At 38.5% G+C, this 22,247-nt stretch overlaps 1 protein-coding gene across 20 annotated transcripts in view; it reads right to left on the reverse strand.

The window, feature by feature from the left end:
* Positions 1–67: 67 nt before the first annotated feature.
* The window catches only part of FOXN3 (forkhead box N3), a 307,996-nt gene continuing 285,816 nt past the window's right edge, over positions 68–22,247 (reverse strand). For all 20 annotated transcript variants that reach the window (XM_027818310.3, XM_043550123.1, XM_043550130.1 and 17 more), the window contains 2 exons: positions 21,301–21,409; positions 68–7,765 (listed from right to left, as the gene is read on the reverse strand). In XM_027818310.3, the coding sequence (XP_027674111.1) occupies positions 7,216–7,765; positions 21,301–21,409 (659 nt within the window). In that variant the 3' untranslated portion in view covers positions 68–7,215. The remainder of the gene's footprint in view (positions 7,766–21,300; positions 21,410–22,247) is intronic.

The raw sequence follows: 22,247 nt of genomic DNA on the forward strand, positions 1-22,247 counted from the left end.
TAAAAATATTAACTGTTACTTAATATTTAAGTGTATTTTCAAGCAAGTATACACAAAACTACAATTATTCAATTGATGCAACTCAGTAATTTTTATTGCAACTGGAAGACAATACATCACAGAAACTTTATGGTAGGTTTTGGGAAAGTGTTATTTACAATAATAATTGATGAAATAGTTTGTCTTTGGCAATATGATTACACATCAAGAAAATGTAAAATGCAAGTATGCTTCTAAATCAACACTTTCATATTTCCTAAAGATCGGCTGATTGCACTTGCCTTCGGACTGCTCATTTAGGTAAACACAAATACAACTTAACACCACTGTTTATTCCCCCATCACAGTTCTTATTTCAATATTCATGAAATTGGCAGTTTCATACGCCAAGTACAGCAAAAAAAAAAAAAAAAAAAAAAAAAAAAAGTTTGGTTTCTTATTACGGTACTAAATTAACTTATTGGCCAGTTAAGGTCATGTGACCCTTAAGCATTGATATTAAACCTCTTGGTCTTTTGATTGCTTTATCACTTTTTTCTGTAAAACAAAATATTTCAGAAATATTACAGAATCAGAGTATAAAAAAATGTACAAGTTTATAATGCTTTTTCATACACACACAAGTCATTCCCCCAACATTTTACTGATGGCAGTTTTAAGTAGTGAGTGTGAATGATGCAGGCATGGAATTGGTTATTAAATGCAGGTATTACTTTTAATTGTTGTCCCAGACACATACTCAGGAAATGTACAATGTTCAATTAACTTAAAAATGCACTAAATTTCAGTCTTTATATAAACTAGAAACAAAAATAGGTACTGGGATTTCAGGCCACAGTAATGGAAGGATGGAGTCCAATTTCTAGCTATGATATATTATCCATATTAGCATCTGAACATCCAATATGGAATATCAGCTTTCGGTGAAATCCACCCTCCGTTGAATGCCAGCTCAAGGCCTTTTGCATCACTTAAATCCGTAATGTTGGGCTTAAGTGGTGGATCTTCAATGCTGGTGGTCTGATCCGAAGCCCACTGAAGATAACTGAAAAAACACTCCCATTAATTTCAAATAGGCTTTGGATCAGGTTCTGGGCGAATTTCACCCTCTTTACAAAAGGAATAGAAATCCCATGCTATACTCATTGCAAATGTGATACAGTAGAAAAAAACAATTATATATTTTCAGATAAATACTCTTTGTTTCAATGCTAACAGAAAAGAGGAAAGGCTACTTGTTTCGCACAACAACTCAGAAGTGACCTTTGTTAACTCATTTCTGATTTTAAATGTACACCAGCAAAATACAGCACCATAGACACATCAGGTTGAGAATTTTTTTTTTCTTTTTTCTTTTTTTGGTCAGTGAAGCTAGTACTTGTTTGCTGAACTGTGGAAGAATTATAAGGTCATATACACTATCAATGATAAAGCAACCCAGCTGACAAGTCTGTGCTTAATTCAAGAATAACCAGTATTAGAAATAAAGTAAAAACAAAAAACCCTAATAAACCACTGTCAATTAATACTTCCTAAAGAAAAGGGGATTAACAGATGATTTCACAAAGGTATGCAGATTTATACAGAACACTAACTGTTATGTGTAAATCCTCAAACTCCATCTCAAAATAGAAACACACAAGATGTATATAGCTTGATTTACACATTCTGATTCAAAGGAAAAAGACATAATTACAACTTTGTAACTGCGTTAACTGCAATATAAACCAAACAGAAGTTCAAAGTTTGGCAGATAACTAAGAAGAGGGTTATCACTTAGGTTATATAGCAAAGTATTGATGTATATTACAGAGAGTAGTATAAATAATAAAAAAGTATTATTTAAATTAGATCACAGTGCTGCATTATGTGCATAACAGTGTTTGATATATTACTGGAGGGCTGTGAAGAACAACACTAAAGACTTAACTGGTCAGACTGTCAACACTGATACTCTGTTACAATCAAGAGGATATACAGTTCAAATGCTCTTTTGCTGGCAAAGTCAAGAAGATAGATAGATGGATATTTTTTAAAAGCAACCTTTTCTAAATAAAATAAAATAAAAGTATCCTGGGCAGCTGTGACCCAACTGAAATAACTTGATTCACTTGCTTAATGAGGTGAATTGCATTTGTATCTGAAATTGTGAATGTGTTTTCCACACTTTTATTATGAATCTAGAGCTCATGGGAGTACATTTTTCAGAACCACAGAAGGCCAGATTTGTAAAGGTGTGGAGGTGCCTAAAGATGCAGATGCCCAGGTACCTGCCCAGTGGAATTTTCAAAAGCCCGAAACAACTAACTCCCACTGATTTCAAAGGCAGTAAAACATCGAGGCATATTTGAAAATCCCACTAGGCATGTGCCTATATGCACCCTTAGGAACCTAAATACCTTTACAAATTTGGCCCTTAGTGACTTAGGAGCCTCTCTCTCAATTAAAGTCAAAAGGTCACTCTTGGCTTAGGTGTTTTTAGAAATTTTACCCATGGCACTATTTGGTGGATGATTTAGGACCAAAATTATCTGCTTATGAAAATTGACATAACTCCATTATAGCTCTATTGAGTCCAAATAAGTAGTGAATTTGGTCCATAGTTTTCAAAGCGAGGCAGTAATTCAGTCAAATGTAGAAGACCAGTGTGTGTGTTTAGGGATTTTCTTCTCCCACACTAGTGTAACTCAGAAGTAACTCCAAGGACATCAGTTAAATTACCCACAAGTATGTAAACCATGGATGATGAGAATTGAACTCAGAGGCTCATTTTCTAGAGCTAAAGGGGTGTGTATCTCATCTCACCAACCCTGGTTTTAACTCCAGTGATGCCCTGGAGTTACTTCTGGTTTCAACACTTGTGAGATCACAATCAAGCTCTGTTTTTAGGAAGATACATTTGATGAAATAGCAAAGCTGCTCAAGACCTGTGCTTAGCATTTTTAAAAGGCAAAACTTCATCAAAATGATTTTACAAAAGAACATCAAATATTTTGCAGCATATAAGCAATGAATGGTTGATTCCTTTACACCTGCAGACTTTAACAGAATCTATTTGTGGCATTAGCTCTGGCTTACAAATGTTTCTCCCTCCAAAATGAATATTGTAAAATGTAAGAATGTTTGTTAATTATAAACCACCCTTAAAAATCCTCTCAGGTCTGTAACTTGCCATTGATAGTCTGCTGCCCTGGTATCTTTTTTCATACCAGCTTTGAGGAACATTAATTTTGAAAGATTTTTAAAATACTAGAGTGGGGAAAAAATAGATGTTTAGAGATTTTCGGAGCTCTTCCTCAAAAATGGCTATGTCAGAAAAAAAGTCTGGCAAATGATAAAGTCCATAATATGATCCAATTACCAGTTAGTTTTGGCAGGATTTTAAGAATAGTGACAATTGCACAGAGGTGTTGGCAACGTATTTTTATTTATTTAGTTATTTAATTCTTGAGCGTATTTACGAACATGCATTGTATTGGCTCTATAATGTTTAGTTACATAATAGACTGGACGGACCTTAAACAGTCCTTCCAATCCAATGTACAAAGAACACACCTATTTAGATAAATGAATATTTAACTGATGGAACCAAGACCAATTCCGAAGAAGCTACTGTGCTCAATCAGGCACAAATCACATGTTTTAAAAGGTGGCTTGTAAGTATTTATTTTTTTTAAACATACCAATCTGTAGTTATGTACTGAATGTCACCAGTTATATGTATAGGAATTCTGTACAAAATATTTTTTAAACTTAAAACAATAGGTTGTTTTATCACTTATATACTTCATGCCCTTCTTGAATAGTCTACAGGGGGCATTAGTACAAAACCAAACTTCTGGTTCCTCTCTTTTAGTGGGCCTTGAAAGTATTTTATAAAACACAGCCTATTGACATCTTCCCAGTAGGCCAGCCTAGAAGCTACAAATTGCACCTGCCAATATTTAAATATACCAGCAAGTCCATAAAGGAGTTATTGAAGTCTTACAGAAATAATATATTTTAAGACAACCTGCCTAATTAGGTATTTATGTACAAGATTGTTTTCTTGGGTGGATAACACTAGTGATAATTACATATTTAATCAAGTAGCCAAATTAGAAAATAGTACTTATGGAACAGATACTTATCTCAGTTCCACTGGTGTAAGTCTGGAGTAACTATTCTAGTCAGTGAAGTTACTGTGGAATTAGTTTTGTGACTGACAGCAGTTTTTGCCCACTGGTAGGTGACCATGTCATTTTCTCTGGTGACGGTGGGGAGTAAGCCATTGCTTCGAATTTACTTGATGCCACTAAATTTTACTCTTAATTGTATTTAATATTAATCAGGCTGGTGGGATGGAACAACATATGCACAAGTGTGTATTACAACGGTTTTTGGGGCAAGTTGATGCATTTTCATTTGCAGTTACTCTTCCCAGAAGTCCATGAAACACAAGAGGCCAGATTTTCTAGTGCAGTTGTGTAGCACTATAAGTGGATTCTGGCCACAGAGCTGGCATATCTGCCAACAGGAGAATGACCCCAGTGCAGTCATGAAGGGACTCTACCCCGAGGAAGCAATATGGCTGATGCACCTCTAGGCTGCACTGATCCCTAAGTTATGGGTTTTTGCTTCTCAGGGCTGCTGGTAACCAATGCAGTTGGTAGGGTTCTAATTTACACCTGGGGACCAACCCTGCACACAGTGGACACGGATCAGCTGAGTGCAAGGGTTAAACCATCTTTGCTTCCCACCGTCTCAATCTACGCTGCTTGAAGTTCTCCCAGACTCTAACATCCAGCCCATGGACTACTATTCAATTCACAATATAGTCAGGGTCTGGGGTCCTGATACACACTTAGGCAAATCAGAAAAAAAGAAATAAATTTTGGTGCTGCACCCTTGTGCTGTAGTATATTTTCTATACAATCCACCCATTGAGCATAGCAATATTGGCAGACCATAGTAATCCACTGCACAATCCTTCCACTTCCTAAACCAAATGAAAAACCCAAATGCCTCATGGTGCAATTTTTCTTTTACTCCATTGGGTGGGCAATCACATCCCTCTATAGTTTCCTGTTCATGGGCTATACTCCTTCCTCATGTAACTCTATGGATTGAAACAGTTATACCAGGGATAAATTTGGTGGCCTCAAGTTTTTAAAGACGACAAGATAATTTTATTTTATGAAATGATAGGGATTTTCAGTCCCTGTAATGTTCCTTTTGCCTCTAGGATCTTCTTAGTGTAGATGATTTTAATGCCAAATTCACAAATTGGGGTGGGAGAGATTGTATTTTCTTCACAGCTTCCCCCCCCCCACTTCCAGGGAATTCCAATCGAATTATCAACATTTTCATGAGAGTAGCACAATTGTACCTGAATCGCTTCCTCTAACCCTGTGCTATATCTCTGATCACCATCCATAAGGCCCTTTACTAACTTCATTTCTTTTCATGGCAAATTAGCAAAGCTATTCACTGACATACCTATCCCTGAACCAAATCTGAATTATGTTCCTCAATTAAGCTCCTATTATTCTCTTGATTCTATCATACACACTCACTACTAAATTTGCCCTCAGATTATTGCATCATGTTACACATGTACAGGCAGAGAAAGGACATCATTTTTTTTTTTTTTTTTAAAACAGAAGTAGGGAGCGGGGGCTGAATGTGCAGACAAGGCAGTATATAATTCAACCATCCAAGCCCTACCAGAGTGTGAAGATATTTTTAATATTGCAGAGTAAGTTCCCCAACAGTCAGTGTTTGTCCCTGAAGAAGGTTAAACCTTAAACACCTGCTTCAAAAAACCAAAACAAACAAACAAAAACAAAACAAAAAAAATAAAATAAAACAGACTCTAAGCCTAAGGGCTTAAAAATTAGAGGCATAGCCTTTTTCTCTATTTTCTATATTTATATGAAAATAATTCATGCTTCATGCTAAATACATTATTTACCTTACAAGAACTTTATCATCTTTGAATTTAAAAAAAAAAAAAAAAGTAGCTGTTTTTCATTTCCCCTCCCCCAAATCCATGCAACGTGGATCAGAATTTTCTGCTGGCTACGCTGGTTGAATCTGGAAATCTGATGTTGTTTTTGCACAGACGAATCCTGACTGACAATAACTGCATACTCAATTTTGAGGGCAGTATAGGAGCTCTTGGTTGTACTCTATTTTCTTGTCCATCAATATGCCTTTTTTTTTTTTTAAAATACACATAATACTAATGGCAGGTTTTGTAGCATTTTTTCCCCCCGTTAGATCAAATATTTTTGATCCACAGAAAAATATTCTGATTTACTTACTTCCTTAATATCTACTGTAATTTCTTAGACTTGATTGCTTTTCACTCAGGCAGTTTAGAAGACATAGCTTGTTTTCCATATTATTATTATTATTATTTTTTGCACGCAGTGCCAATCTTCAGGCTTATGGCTTTTTGAACATTCTTTTAATTTAATATAGAAGACAGAATTCAATGATTAACAATACCATTAACGATTCCCTCTCCCCCCCGCCCCTACCATTTCTTCTCATTATTTCACTGAAACCCGTTGCATACACAGTTCAAATTTTCCATAACTTAAAGTTATCAGTCTTCACATTATGAGCCACGTATAGTACAGGGAGCACTAATAATGCATTACTGTATGCGCGATTGCTTTCAGTGGCTATCCAAAGACTTCTATGGCACAACTGTATCCAACTGCCACCGGTTCTTGGTTTGGTGTTGAGGACTCCATGCCTCCTCCATCCTCCAAATCTCCTTATTCACGTTCACTTATAAACCCAATTGTAAGGCCATACTTTTTAACCTAAGGGCCAGGCCTGAATGATTACTGAATTATGCACATCTCTTCTAGGTATAAGAGGGATTTCCGAGGGCCGAATTGTACTCCCATCACAATAATGTTGATGTCACTGCGTATTCAACCATGCGTTTCTGACAAGCTGGAGAAAGCAATGGTGATTTTGGCTTTTTTTTACTTTGTGTCTTCAGGTAATGAAAAGCTTTTGTAAATTAGCTGAGTGTCAGTATGAGTTCTATGGCTTCAATCTCCTTTAAAAATAAAAATCTTAAGGGTCCAAAAAAAGAAAAAAACCCAAAAAACAAAACAAAACAAAACAAAAATGCTGATATTGCCACAAATCATTAGAATTCACCTGACGTGCTGAAACAAAATTTTGTAAGTTCAAACAAATCAATGATTTGTTCTAATTTTTTGTGGTTTCCTTTTGCTCTTTCTGCCCCTTTGCCGTCCGATTGGTGATGTTATTCAAACAGGACCGAATTCCTGCTAAATGCAGGAGTGATCCAGCTGCTTCTTTCATCTCCTCATCGTCACTCTCTGGGGGCTTTTCTGTACGTCTCTTTTTAAGAGGCAGTGTGTCACTTGGTACTTTTTTCACCTTCAGTAAATGTTGCCTTTTCTTGTGCTGGGATGCATACCCACTGTCAGCTAAAGAGTCCTTGGTCTCCTTTCGGTTTTGCTTTTTGTCCTCCTCTTCTGTTTCACTATGGCTCTCGTGGCTCTGGAAGCTAACTTCACTCCCTTCGCTGCTGTCTTGGCTGCCTTTAATAGCAAATTCATAATGGTCATCAGCAGAGGAAGAGGAAACAGAGTCACTAGCAGGTGAAGTGCTCCTGTGGTTGGAAGCTTTGGCACTGCTATAGTTGTGATCCTCCTTTGGGTCGCCACTAACCACTGGAGAGCCACACGACTGTTCACTTTCTGTCCTCATCCGGCAGTTTGCTAGTCCATTTCTGTTAAAACAATATGAAATATCCTTAGAAACCACGTACACATAATGCTGCTCTAATGTGAAATGCAACAATCGTGGACTAAATGGACTCAATATGGCTATCAAAGTAACGATCATTCTAGGCCTGATCCAAAGCCCCATTAACTCAATCAGTGGGAGCTTTCCTATCAAACTCAATCATCTTTGTACTGGGCCTCATAGATAAAACTCAACAATTCAAAACAGACTGACAAGAGTGAGCGGTACAGTCACAAAAATTGACATTCCGACAGTTCATATTTATTCTTCATCAATAAAACTATCTAATTTATGTTTACAAACAAACAAAATCACACCACTAGTTTTCAAAGAGATAGAAATGGCAGTTCGGTGACCTGGAAATTTAACTCCTCCTTTCCTTTATATGTCAGTACTACTGAAGACTGGAATCAGAAACTTGCTAGCAGGTTTGGAGACAGATGTGTCTTTGTTTTCCCCAGCTATGTGATTCTGACCATAGAGAACACCTTGTTCTGTCAATAAGTTAAGCTGCTGTGGCTTCTGACTAGGCACCGTGACACAGTGAGCAGAGGTGTACAACAGCCAGGTAACATTTCACTGTCACTTTTTGGACCATAAACACATTAAGAAAGAGAATCAACATTTATTCTGACTATATCAAAAGAAGAGGGGCATCCTCAGTACTGTCAATCTTAATATCTATTTAAATAAGTGATCCACAAAATATTTTAAGAATGGTAATACGAAGTAAAACTCTGCTTTTCCGCTACAAGGCATCATTTGGGATAATGTCTTCCCTTCCTATATATCTGTACCGTACTTAGCACAGTGGGACCCCAATTCTGATTGAGGCCTTTGGGTGCTACTGCAGTATGAAAAACGTATAACCACTACAGTCCATTTTCACTCCAGTGAAGTCAATGGCAGTTCTGCTGTTGATTTACATGGGAAAAGAATGTGTCCCCCATGCACCAAGTATGTTAAAGCAGGGCCTAATCCTGCACAGTGCCCTCAACTCCCACTAAGCAAAATGGGAGAGGAAGATGCTCGGGACTCATTCTACAGGCTCCTAACTACTAACGAGAGAAATACTAGACTGTTTTCAGTATCACTCGATGAACTGCTTTTAAAATCAAGTCTTGCCACCTTCACATAATTCAACGTTGCCAGTCTTTCAAGCCAATGCTGGACTTCCTACGAGTATCCTGAATGTAAAGGTTTCTCAAAAGGAATGTTCAGAGGAATAGCACCCTGCCAAATCAAATTTACTGATCCCCTCTCCATTTAAAGTAAATTATGGGGAAGTGGTTCAGGTTGGATCTGAATGGAACTTGGACCTGCCTTCTGGAACTTGTTTCTTTACAGAAACAGGACAATCTTATTCATTTCCCAAGAGTATGGGACAAACTTTTATAATACAGAAAAGAAACGAGCTGTGCATAAAGTCACAGTTTCCATCTGTCTAACAGAACAAACAATGGCTAGAGATGAAAGCAAACTTCTCTGTTTGTCTAAGACCTATCTTATTCTGTTGAAGTAGGAAATAGAGTTCCAAGAACCAGCAACAACACAGTGCTGGAAGATGGCTAATTAGTCATTCTAAATTTTCTAGTTAGAATATTTTGGGGAAAACATGTAAATACAATGTCTAGTTATTGGCAAATAAAGTCTCTCACCAACCTCTCTTGCTCAATAAAATTTAATTTGTCCTAGATTTTAGAGTAGGTTTATGATCCATGAATTATATACAGGACCCAGCAGGAAGAGACAAAGCTCCTTCAATTATTAATAACTAAATGCAGTGTCATTCATGATTGTGCAGCAAGCCAGCTGCATTTACTTTGAGATGGTTTGCCACTGCAGGGGTTGTCGTTAGAGGATGCCAAACGCTTAAAAGAAGAAATCATCCATACAAAGTAGTTGTAAGGTGAATTTATAACCAACTCCTTAGAATCATTCATTAAAAAGGAAGCACGGGATACATTTTAAATGACAAATTCTTCACTTTTAAGCTAAATTTACATGTAAATATGATCAAAATTATCATAAATTAGCATAAAATTAAAGTTAGGTGATTTTACTAGGCAGCTAATAGTCTGAGCAATGTGGCTCAATAAAGATTGCAATGATCTTCAGCATAAATTCAGCAATAAATTCTTGCTCCAAGGAAACAAACACTGGACAAAATAGGTGGGAAATCAAACAGTATATTTATTAACTAGACCGTAGGTAAACAAGGTTTTCAATGGACCTTCCTATCATTAAATCTTGGCATAGTTTGTTTTGAATGACCATTAAATAAAAAAGCAACAACTCCACAGAAAAGAGCAGCAACATCTCCCTAAAAACTGCTGGTTTGCCCCTTGACTGCATTGAGCAGACTCTGGTGTTTGTTTTGAAACAGATGGGCTACAATTTGGAGTAAAGACCCAATACTTACTCAAAATTCCAATTCTTTTGCAAAGTATATAAAAAAAAAAATGCCGAGAATTCTAGGTTTATAGGGGGAATGGAAACTACTATAAGGAGATCCCATCAGTATCCGAATAACCACAAAAAATGGAAAGAAGGAAAAGAAAGAGAGGGTGGTCCATAGAAAGGTGCAAGAAAGAAAAAGTATTAGAGAAATGGGAAGAAAGGAGGGAGTACACCAAGGCTCTCAGAATGGAAAGCATTAGGGATAGGGCTGGTCAGAAAATGGATAACTTTTACTACAGAAAATATTTTCTGTTCTTCATTAATATTTTGAAATTTTTAAAGTTTTCCAACCAGTCCTGCTTAAGAAAATAAGAGAGAGAGATAGCAGGTCAAGGAGACAATTGGTAAGGATACCAGCAGAAATGAAAATGAGTGAAACAGATGGAATGTTTTAGTATCTTCAAAAAGATCAGATATTGTGTATCCAAAAGTAAACAAATAATTGTTACCTTGAGGCAATAGCTCAAATACACGAGATGTGAAGACTTCCCTATACTTGATGTTAGCAGATGAATATAACGAGTGGAATTAAAATAATATCTAATCCATTTCCATTGCATATGCACTTCTAAGGCACTTCCAAGACCTAATTCTTTGTATTGCTGCTATGAATTCATACATTTGCTAACAAAACAAATAGTGTAATACTGGGTGTGAGCCAAAGCACCTCTATATTCACACCCAACACAGTATTATTATAATATTTGTACACAATATGCCTTGTGAGGTATAATTTGAAAACTAGTAATTTGCTGGTCAATAATTTCATGGTGAAATGTATATGGCAGCGTAAAAGTAAAGTTATTAATTCCCTTGTATGATGTTATTAACACATGTTCAAAACCAGACAGCCCTGCCTAGGCAAAAGTCGTTAAACAAGTCTCTCCTAAACAAAGACACGTGTGTTTACCTCAATTTACGTACAAGTAGTAAACAGGATCTTCAAGACAGCAGTGGGAGGAGATAGCAGGGAACACAACAATTTGCATTTCATCAAACAAAAGTGAACAAAAATGTGTGTGTGGTGGGGAAGAACATGGAGCCTCCTTCACCAGCAGTCTACATATCACCTTCCTCACAGCTTGAATGAACTTTATTTTGAGAGGTAACTTCCAGAAGAATCCATTTCAGAGGTTCAATGTACTATAAAAGAAAGGGGCAGAAAACCCCAGGTGATCTCTTTCACCTAAAATGATCAAGGCACCAGCACCTCTGGAAGAGATCCTGACCAAGGAGAGGGTCACCATTTTGCAGAAGACTGTGGGTGAGAAAGGCTATCTTGAACAAAGTCTCGAACGAAATCTTTCTAGATTAAGACTTTTAGATATGAGTTTTCACTTTTATTTGCTTTTAACCATTCCTAACTATCTCTTATACTTGAACTCACTTAAAATCCCATCCTCTTCCGTTAATAAACTTGTTTTACTAATAATCTAAGCCAACAGTACTGTGGTTTGTACTAAAGTGAATGTCAGGTCCAGTGATGCGGCAAACTGGTGTGTTTTCTCTCTTTAAAGGAGCAAATTAACCATATTATTTCACTGAACTGTCCAGGAGAGGGCTGGACATTACAGAGCACATGTTCAAGAAGTAAATGATAACACCTCTGTCAGTCATTCAGTGTTTATAAATGCCAGAAAAATAGTATTGTGTGCCTGGGTCTAGCCTATTCAGTTAAAAAACCAAGACAAATACAAATAATGTATATATAGAGATTGTGTATCAGAAGGCCTCTAAACACAACCCTCTCTACCACTGAAGCATTAATAAAACAAAAATGCCCATTTTGCTAGTGTATTTTTTTTTAAAAGGGGAGTTTAGACACATATGTAAAAATGCTAAACTCAGAAGCACAGTGATAAAAATGCTACTAAAAATCAATGCCCCACAAAGATTTTTAAATTACCCAAAAGTTCATCCAGATTTTCTAGTAACTAGCACTTTTCAAGTTGTTTCATGCCAAATCTCTAGCCTGTAGCACAGACCACTGGGATGTGTTTTGTTGCTTCATCCTTCTGGCACTGAAATATTTTGTTTTTCTGATGGACCTTAACTAGATTTGAAAACACTTAAGATTTATAAATCCACAGCAACAGTGTAAAGATTTTTTTAAAAAAGAACAAATAATTAAATTTGACTAGGCCATAGTCAGACCATGTGGGGTGTTGCCAGAAAAAGGATGGCCATTTTAAGGTCTGATTCCGTTCTCACTGAAAATCAATAGAAGTTTTGTTACCGATTACAGAGGGAGCAAGATGGAGTCTACCGTGGCTGATCTCCTCTCTGCAAGACAGTAATGAAATGATTTCACCAGTATGGTGTTAGTGGGTCCCAATTTGCAGGGGGTCATCTTCTAGAAGAGACAAAACTGAAGTCCAAACCATTGAAGGCCATTAAAGATCTCAAGGTGCCTTTTTTGTGTGTGTGTGCAAGCATACAGAGATGTTTGCTCAAGCTCCTGGGCAAATTCCAATAGAGGTAAATAAATGTTGCCTATGTGAATTCCTCTAGTGGTTTCAACTGGATATGGTATTATTCACGTCCTGTCCTTAACTGTTGGGTAGTTCTCCTTCTAAACACCAGCTACATTCCACCCGAGATGGCTGCATTTTACAGGTGGCTGAAGTGAACTCTGTATATAGTTGGAATATCAGTTTAATTGTTTTTGGATTCTTCTGAATGAAACACGTTATGGATGTGTAAGTGGGAGTTTTAGAATCTGAGAGAGTACCCCAATTAAAAGAACAGGAGAAAACAGGGCATGTCAATTTTTCTTCTGGACACTGCAAGTTTCCAGGTTTGTTATAACCCATATAGTAAACTCTACACTGCAGGAAAGTCACAGGTTATTTTGCAGGTTGGTGGAATTGTCATGTAGATAGCACTGTACAGGACAACAAGAAAGCAAATTAAAAATAAGTAGGGCTCACTTGTATGATGACTGATGTGACCCTATCCATAGAGCCGGGCGCAGATAAAAAAGGTGTATCCACATCCGATCTGCAAAAATGGTCTGTGGATACCCGCAGATTTGCAGGGCTCTATCTATCCAGGAGTTGCTGAATAGAAGTCAACACTGGTAAGTCAGTTATGCTATTGACAGAAAATCTCCCTGTGAGAGTTTCTATCATAACAACAAACATGCAAAGGACTACAGCAAATATAAATCTTGTAATGATCCATTAACAAACATACGAACTGGATTTTTTTTTTTTTTTTTTTTTGCATTGAACAGATTGCTCTAGCCCAGTATCCTGTCTTCCAACAGTGACAAATACCAGGTGTTTCAGAGGGAATGAACAGAACAGGTAATCATCAAGTGATTCATCCCGTCACCCATTCCCAGCTTCTGGCAGACAGAAGCTAGGGACACTTCACAGCATGGTTTTGCATCCCTGCCCATCCTGGTTAAGAGCCATTGATGGATCCATCCTCCATGAACTTATCTAGTTCTTTTTTGAACCCTGTTATAGTCTTGGCCTTCACAAAATCCTCTGGCAATGAGTTCCACAAGTTGACTGTGCATTGTGTGAAGAAATACTTTGTTTGTTTTAAACCTGCTGCCTATTAATTTCATTGGGTGATCCCTAGTTCTTGTGTTATGAGGAGTAAATAACACTTCCTTATTTACTTTCTCCACACCAATCATGATTGTATAGACCTCTATCATATCCTTCCTTAGTCGTCTCTCAAGCTGAAAAGTCCCAGTCTGATTACTCTCTCCTCATATGGAAGCTGTTCCATAACCCTAATAATTTTTGTTGCCCTTTTCTGTATCTTTTCCTATTCCAATATATCTTTTTTGAGACTGGACAACCAGAGCTGCACGCAGTATTCAAGATGTGGGCATACCATAGATTTATATAGAGGCAATATGATATTTTGTGTCTTATCTGTCCTTTTCCTAATGATTCCTAACATTGCTAGTGACTGCCGCAACACATTGAGTGGATGTTTTCAGAGAACTATTCAGAATGACTCTAAGATCTCTTTCTTGAGTGGGAACAGCTAATTTAGACCGCATCATTTTATATGTATTGTTGGGATTACGTTTTCTCATGTGCATTACTTTGCATTTATCAACACTGAATTTCATCTGCCATTTTGTTGCCCAGTCACCCAATTTTGTGAGATCCCTTTGTAACTCTTTGCTGTCTGCTTTGGACTTAACCATCTTGAGTAGTTTTGTATTATCTGCAAATTTTGCCACCTCACTGTTTATTCATTTTTTCCGGATCATTTATAAATATGTTGACTAGGACTTGTCCCAGTACAGACCCCTGGGGCACACCACTATTTACCTCTCTCCATTCTGAAAATTGACCATTTATTCCTTTCCTTTGTTTTCTATCTTTTAACCAGTTACTAATCCATGAGAGAACCTTCCCTCTTATCCCACGACAGCTTGCTTTGATAAGAGCCTTTGGTGATGGACCTTGTCAAAGGCTTTATGAAAATCTAAATTGTCCTCACAAAAAGAATGCTTTGTCTATATCAATATCAGATTTAGAAAGTTAAAACAAATGTGGCCCTTTTCACGCTGGAGAAGGAGGCAAGTTAAATTCAGCAGTCAAATATTTTTGTAAAAGGAACACCTCCTTCAGCTCCACAAAATAACTCACTATGCATAATACAGCAGGAAATGGGCCTGCACTGCAACCTGGATTTTTTTTTTTTTTTTTTTTTTTTGGTATTAAACAGATTGTTCTAGTAATAAACAAAATTAAGAACATCTATATGGAAATACATTCCAGCTCCTTTACACAGACAACCTACAGTCATTCATGGTTGGTGTGGGTGCATAACTCTGCTTAAGTCTTGGCACCTATGCTGCATACTAAATTTATTTCTGTTCATTTAGTTATTGCTTGAATGACTGATTCAGAAAAGCAAATAAATAAAACAAACCAGCATGTGAGACAGGGACACCATTCCTTACCACCATGTTGGACTTCACAGACAAACCAGGTTTGGGCTCTAAGGCTATGTGCACACTACAGCTTATGACAGCAGAACTTATGTTGCTCAGGGGTGTAAATAAACCACCCCTGGTGCGACACTTTCCACGTGCCATTCTAGGCATTGGCTGTACCCAGAAAAGATCTACAGCTGTACAATGGGAATAATGACACTGATCTCCTTTGTAAAGCACTCCGATATCTACTGAGGAACCGCACTATGTAAGAGCTAGTATGATGATGAGGGACCTGATTACCTAGGATAGAACATCTCCTCCTATACATTATCTTGACTGATTAGGTGCTTCTACGAACAGGCCCTAAATTGTGCTCTCATGAGGACTTTAGGCTGGACATTCCAATGGAAGAGGGGGAGGGGGGTCCCAGACTATGGAATTTGCTTCTTCAGGTAGTCAGAGCTTAATCTTCAAATCATCAGTCAAGCCTTTGCCTACTCTAAGGCGTGACTTGATTTTTCTGTTTACAAAAACGTTAAATGAAAGTATGTGCCTGGAGGCCAGAATGTCACTGTACATGTTTTTAAGTGTGCTCAGATAATGCCACAGTGCTGGGGTACATTAAAATTGAATAATACAATGGTTCCCATATTGGAGACTGGAGACATTTTAAAACATCCTACACTCTGAGCAGTATTGGTATCATATTTCACCCAGCTATTTTCTGCTGGCTCCTTGACTTGTCAGCCACAATGTGGAAAATAGTGGTGGCAAACAAGCTAAAAGTGGTGTGAATAAAGTAAATAAGAACTACTGTCAAAACACATCCAGCTATGTTCTGTTGTGGAGATTTAGCAACAGACGATGATTCATAAACTAAAATAGCATAGGATGCTTTTTTCCATTTACAGATCAGTCTGGAACAAAAGATCTATTTATGAGATTTAAGTCAAATGCACAACAACATAATGATTGTCTCCTCAATGGCTAATCTTTATTCATGTAAAGTGGTGGATGTGTCTTGATTTCAATATTTTTCAATAGGGTATTTTATTCAAACAATTCTGTTCAGTCGCACCTTATTTTGTATACAAAAGGTGAAGCGATTATGCGAGATTGCTTCCTAATTTGTTCTTCCTGCAGGGAAAAGTAGGCAAGTAGATGGTAGATTGTGTAGAACTGGGAAACACTGCAACCCATTCACGTCCCACATTAAAAAGCCATAGTTCAGTAAATTGCTCAACTGGATGGAATTGGTGTGAGGTAATACATCAGAAGCCAAAGTTATTTAAATGTGTTAGGTCAATGCTTAGTTAGGTTTTGGCGTCTTCCACAGAAAGGATCTTGAATAATCAATTATCCAGCTGCAAGAGCAATGGCAACACAAAAATCTAACTTTTGGTGACTATAACCTGATGCTAACGGCTGCCCAAACAACAGGGCAATTTGCTGAAAGTCTTACCTCCTTGTGATCAATCCATTCTATAAAAATCTCACCAAATGAGGGTAAATCCATCCTCATCATCGTATCCACTCATACTTCACACCTGAACATAGCCATTATATGAACAACATAACCCCATATCTCAATGTCTGTTCTTTGACCCGTTAACTTTTTACCCCCGATTGAGGAGATTGCAGATTATGTATTCCTTACGCCACCTGTTCCTAAACTGAATTTCGCACCCCTTGATAATCTGTACCTTATTCCCTGATAACCAGAAACTTCTATGCTTAAACTCTGTACCATTTTCTTTTTACTTCAACATCCTCCTAATAAAATTATTTGCTTAGCGGTATCCTTCAGCCAGCCAAGGTATGTCACAGATAAGACTAAACTATTTAGATCTGCAAACTTAAGTGCAGACAGAGAAATAATACAAAGGGATCTACAGAAATTAGATTGTAGAAAGGAAGTAACAAAACAAAAGTCAACCAGGAAGGAAAAAACCTGAAAACTGTCATGCCAAGAGAGATCTTGTGGCGTTTGTAGACAGATATATGCTATGACTGCACAGACATAGATAGCACGTGTGCCATTTGATATGGCAGCAAAGAAAGCTAATGCAGTTTTGGACTGAATAACCAAAGCCTGGGCAGGTAATAGCCACTCTCTAAAAGGTAGCTGTCATACTGAACCTGTAATGGGGTATTTGGTACTGGGCACTTCAACACCAAAAAGGTATTGATAGATTAGCGCATGTGGATACAAAAGCTGTACAAGTTACTGTGTGAAAGAACATCCTTGAAACCATGGACATTCCCCTCAGGCTTTTCTGTGCTTTACAGTCCAGCGGATCCTTCATGAAGGCTCTTCTCTTCCACAGAGGATGGGGTGATTACTGTCATATCAGATAGACAAGCCATTGGTTCTTTTTGGTACTTCAATAAAGTATCTTCAGATTCCCCCCCCCCCCTTTTTTTTTTTTAAAGTCTGTGATCCTAATTAGCTCTCACAGCACTGAATGGATTTGATGTGAAAGAGAAATACAAAATCTGCATCTGTGGATAATCCAGACTATCCTAAAACAAAAGGATTAAATACATGCACTGGAATTTAAGGACACATATCATACTTTCTCATGATGCAAATCATAGTTGTGCTGAGATCAAGCTATTACAAACAATTGGCATTTCCTCACTTTTGCAGGATTGTTAAATATGCAACAGAACCTATAGCCATTGGGGCAGCCAGGAAGAGCAGAAGAAAGAACCACACATCATTTAAGAGCCAACAGAACCACATAATTTTAGAGAAGGAAAGTATCTATTAGACCCTCTACTCCATATCTTTGTGTAGAACCTGTAGCAACTCTAGGCTCTTTTCAGAGTACCAGCCATGTTAGTCTGTATCCGCAAAAAGAAAAGGAGTACTTGTGGCACCTTAGAGACTAGCAAATTTATCTGAGCATAAATTTTCGTGAGCTACCGCTCACTTCATCGGATGCATGCAGTAAGCTCTTAGAATGCTGGTGTCATTTTCTTAAGATAGAATCTATGAAATTCTGAGACCAGATCATGATTCTATGATCATCTAATTTAACCTCATGTATAATACAGACTATAGGACATTCCTGAATTAAGTCCTGTTTAAACTAGAGCACACGTTATAGAAAAAAACATCCAATCTTGATTTAAAAATTGCCAGTGACAGAAAATCAACCTCTGGAACAATTTAGCAAGGATTGTGATGAATTCCCTTCACTACTAAAAAACTGTGCTTTATTTCCATTCTAAATTTGTCTAGCTTCAACTTTTTATATCTTTGTCTGCTAGACTGAAGCCCCCATTATCAATACAGTAAAAGCTGTGTTATCCGTCACTTTACCAACTATAAAGCTCTAGAACCTGGCATTTCTGATATCCTCATTAAAAGCCCAGTTAGCTCCCTACCTGGCTCCGCATGGCTCCCCGGAAACTGCAATATGTCCCTGCTGCTCCTAGGTGAAGAAATGGCCATGGGGGCTCCGTGCGCTGCCCGCACCCCGAGCGCTGGCTCCGCAGCTCCCATTGGCTGGGAACCGTGGCCAATGGGAGCTGCTGGGGTGGTGCCTGTGTGCAGAGCTGCCTGGCCACACCTCCGCCTAGGAGCAGCAGGGACATGCCGCTGCTTCTGGGGAGCCGCCCAAGGTGAGCGCCGCCCGGATCTGGCACCCCAAATCCCCTCCTGCGCCCCAACTCCTTGCCGAGCCCCCTCCCACATCCAAACTCCCTCCCAAAGCCCTGCCCCCATCCCATGCCCCAACTCCCAGCCCCCTCTCACACCCAAACTCTTTAGTCTTCATTACCATTCATCAGGGTAAAGACACTATTCCACCTGCTGGAAGCAGGAACAGCAGGGGGACAGGAGGTGGTGAGCCTCTCTGAGAACAAAAAATTTAAGCTATATGCTGCCCTGCATAGCATGTCAATATTGGGAGCAAAACTGTGGAAGTCTTCAAGTGGTGGTGGGGGGGGCACGGAGAAAGGACATGTTTCTTTGGAGATATCCCCTTTTTCCTCCACTAAGCTTCCTCTGATTCTGAAATAATATCCGTGTCATTCAAACGATAGCCATAAGTTGAGGGGGAGAATGAGCTCAGGAGCAGCCACTCTCACTTGTATGTCCTTCCTCACCATTTAGACTGGATTCTATGTTTTAAAAGAATATCATCAATAACTAATCCCATGGCTCTATGATCCCCTCTGGAGCAGAACAGAGGCTCTGCCTGACAGCCAGTGGCTTCACTGCTGGAAGATGTGTGGGCTGCCATTCCTGGGTACGGTAGACCTTAAACAGGTGCAGATAGAGGGAAACCCTCTGTATTTCTGGTTGATGCCTCATTCAGCATAGCAGATGAAAAGATGTGGTTTAACAACAGCCCATAAACAGCCATAGGTTGTTATTGAATTAATACCTTCCTCTCTGTGCATGTTTTGTATAAAAGGGAAATAAAGGTCTCCGAGGAAAGGGAAATACTCTGTCTCCAGCTGTTGGTTGGATGAACTACACCTAAGGGTCTGGATATAAAGAGCACTTCCAGAAGCACTGACTATGAAAAGGCACAAACAAGTGAGGCAATTATAATGAATTAAGCTAGTACAAAGAAAAGGAGTACTTGTGGCACCTTAGAGACTAACCAGTTTATTTGAGCATGAGCTTTCGTGAGCTACAGCTCACTTCATCGGATGCATAGCATATCGTGGAAACTGCAGAAGACATGTCTTCTGCAGTTTCCACGATATGCTATGCATCCGATGAAGTGAGCTGTAGCTCACGAAAGCTCATGCTCAAATAAACTGGTTAGTCTCTAAGGTGCCACAAGTACTCCTTTTCTTTTTACGAATACAGACTAACACGGCTGTTACTCTGTAAGCTAGTACAGCGGTTCATAAACTGTGGATTGTGACCCCGTTTTAATGGGTTTGCCAGGGCTGGTGTTAGACTTGCTGCGACCCAGGGCTGAAGCCGAACCCCGACCTCCACTGGGTGGGGTCAAAGGAAAGCCCAAGGGCTTTGGCCCTGGGCGGCGGGGCTCAGGTTATAGGCCCCCCCTCCCGGAGCTGAAGCCCTTGGGCTTTGGCCCTCCCACCCGTGGCAGCAGGGCTTGGACTTTGGCTCCCTCCCGCCTCGGGTGGCGGGGCTTGGGTCGGTTCAGGCTTTGGTCCCCCCTCCTGGTGTCATATAATAATTTTTGTTGTCAGAAAGGGTCGTGGTGCAACAAAATTTGAGAACCCCTGATCTAGCAGTAATCACAGTATTTTCCTTCATAGATTCGTAACCTCTGGCTGAGAACCTTGATAGCAGATGATGTATCCTGAATGGTCCTCTCCAAACCAGAATCAGCACAAATTATGCAAGTGCACCCAGGGCACCCAACTGGTACATGGTGAAAGCATTTTTTGTAGATATTGAGAACACTGGAAGAGAAGGACAATAGCAACACACCTGGCCAAATTCTTCCATGGTGTAACTCTGTTGTCTCAAGTGGAGCTAGCTTTCACGAAGTAAAGCAAACCACTGAATCAGAGCCCTTAGTATTACCAGACTTTTCTTATGCATCTCGTATTGTCCTCCCTTCTGAAGGATACAGTCCTAATTTCATGGCTTAAAAACAACATTCCATTCTTGAACATTTCAAAATACTCTTGCAAGTGGACCATGCACTAAAAGAATTTCAGATTGTACATCACAAAGTTAATAATGATAGCTATAATGTTTACATACCCTCAGAATTTAAGTATTATAATTGATATTCTGGTGTCTGATATTTAACTCTAGGAAAAGATTTAGGCTAAATATTTGGCTAAATGGTTTGGTTATATATGGAAACACAACAGAACACTTGTAGTGAGAAAAAGAGCTGACAGCACTAAGCTGTCACCATAACCTGCAAATCCATTGATGAAGGTACAGTCCCGCTTTTCAGAGAAGCCAGGGTGCAACAGACAGTCGCTCATGAGACACTTGTCATACAAAGAATGGTGATCCAGGAGTACATGTACTAAAAAGAAAATTAAAAAGCCCACTATGTCGTCTCATCTAATCTCAGAAATAAAAACAAGTGTCAAGACTTTTGACGACAATCCTTGCATAACCAGAGGATATCCACTGTCTAACAATTAGTTTCTTTAACGCTGGTTCTGTACCTATATACTCTTACCTTACTGCAGCAGCCATGCTTCCAATAGGGTTGATTGGCAATGGCCTAACTCCTGGGAACATTCCTCTACTCAGAACACGAGCTCCATTTTGTATCACTCCAGGGGGAACTAAAAGAAAATTTTTAAACATTTAGAAAAAAATTTTAAGCAGCACTTTTGATGTTAAGCGCTTCAAAATAAAATTAGAAAACGTTAAATAAGAATGTCTAATACAGCGCTCACCTTTAAAATCTTCACAAAAACCTTTGTTCATAGTTAACATTAAAGTGCTATTCACATTATTCTATATACGAAGTAAAGATTGCAAAATATTTAATGGCAACCACTATTAACTTGGTTCATAGAGGTCACCCTCAAATTTTCTAATTGCCATAGACAATTCCTTACACAACATCCTACAATAAACAGGAAAATTTAGGTAACATTGCAATTACTGAAGTAAAATTTATCTAAGGCAAAAATGGCAAATACTTTAGGAAGAACATATTGTAACCAAAATACAAGCCATATTATAAGCCGTTATATCCGTAAGTCATAACTTTTTATCTTTGTACACTATTTGAACAGTGATCTTCCATCTTCATTGGGTCCTATCCTATTCAAGAAAAGACGAGGACACCTAATTATACAAGTACTGACTATTTGGACAACAAAGTTTCTTTGGATTTTTAGGGATTTGTAATTCAGCTGAATTCCAGACTGTGGCTTTGGACCACAAGGTTTTGTGCTAGAAGTAAGTACTTTTCATCACACTTGCGTGACGTCTACAGTCACTATTTTGAAGTAAAAATGAGAGAGGGAGGATTTCAGGGATATATTTTTGCATTCTTTCCGGCCTATATCAGGAACAAATCACGACAGCTGCAACGCTACCTCAGCTGTTCTGACCAGAAGAATATTTGAAATGACAGAACTAAGGACTTGTCTACACTGACACTTTACAGGG

The sequence above is a fragment of the Chelonia mydas genome, chromosome 6 (assembly GCF_015237465.2).
Source record: "Chelonia mydas isolate rCheMyd1 chromosome 6, rCheMyd1.pri.v2, whole genome shotgun sequence".
In the NCBI taxonomy this organism is placed as follows: Eukaryota; Metazoa; Chordata; order Testudines; family Cheloniidae; genus Chelonia; species Chelonia mydas.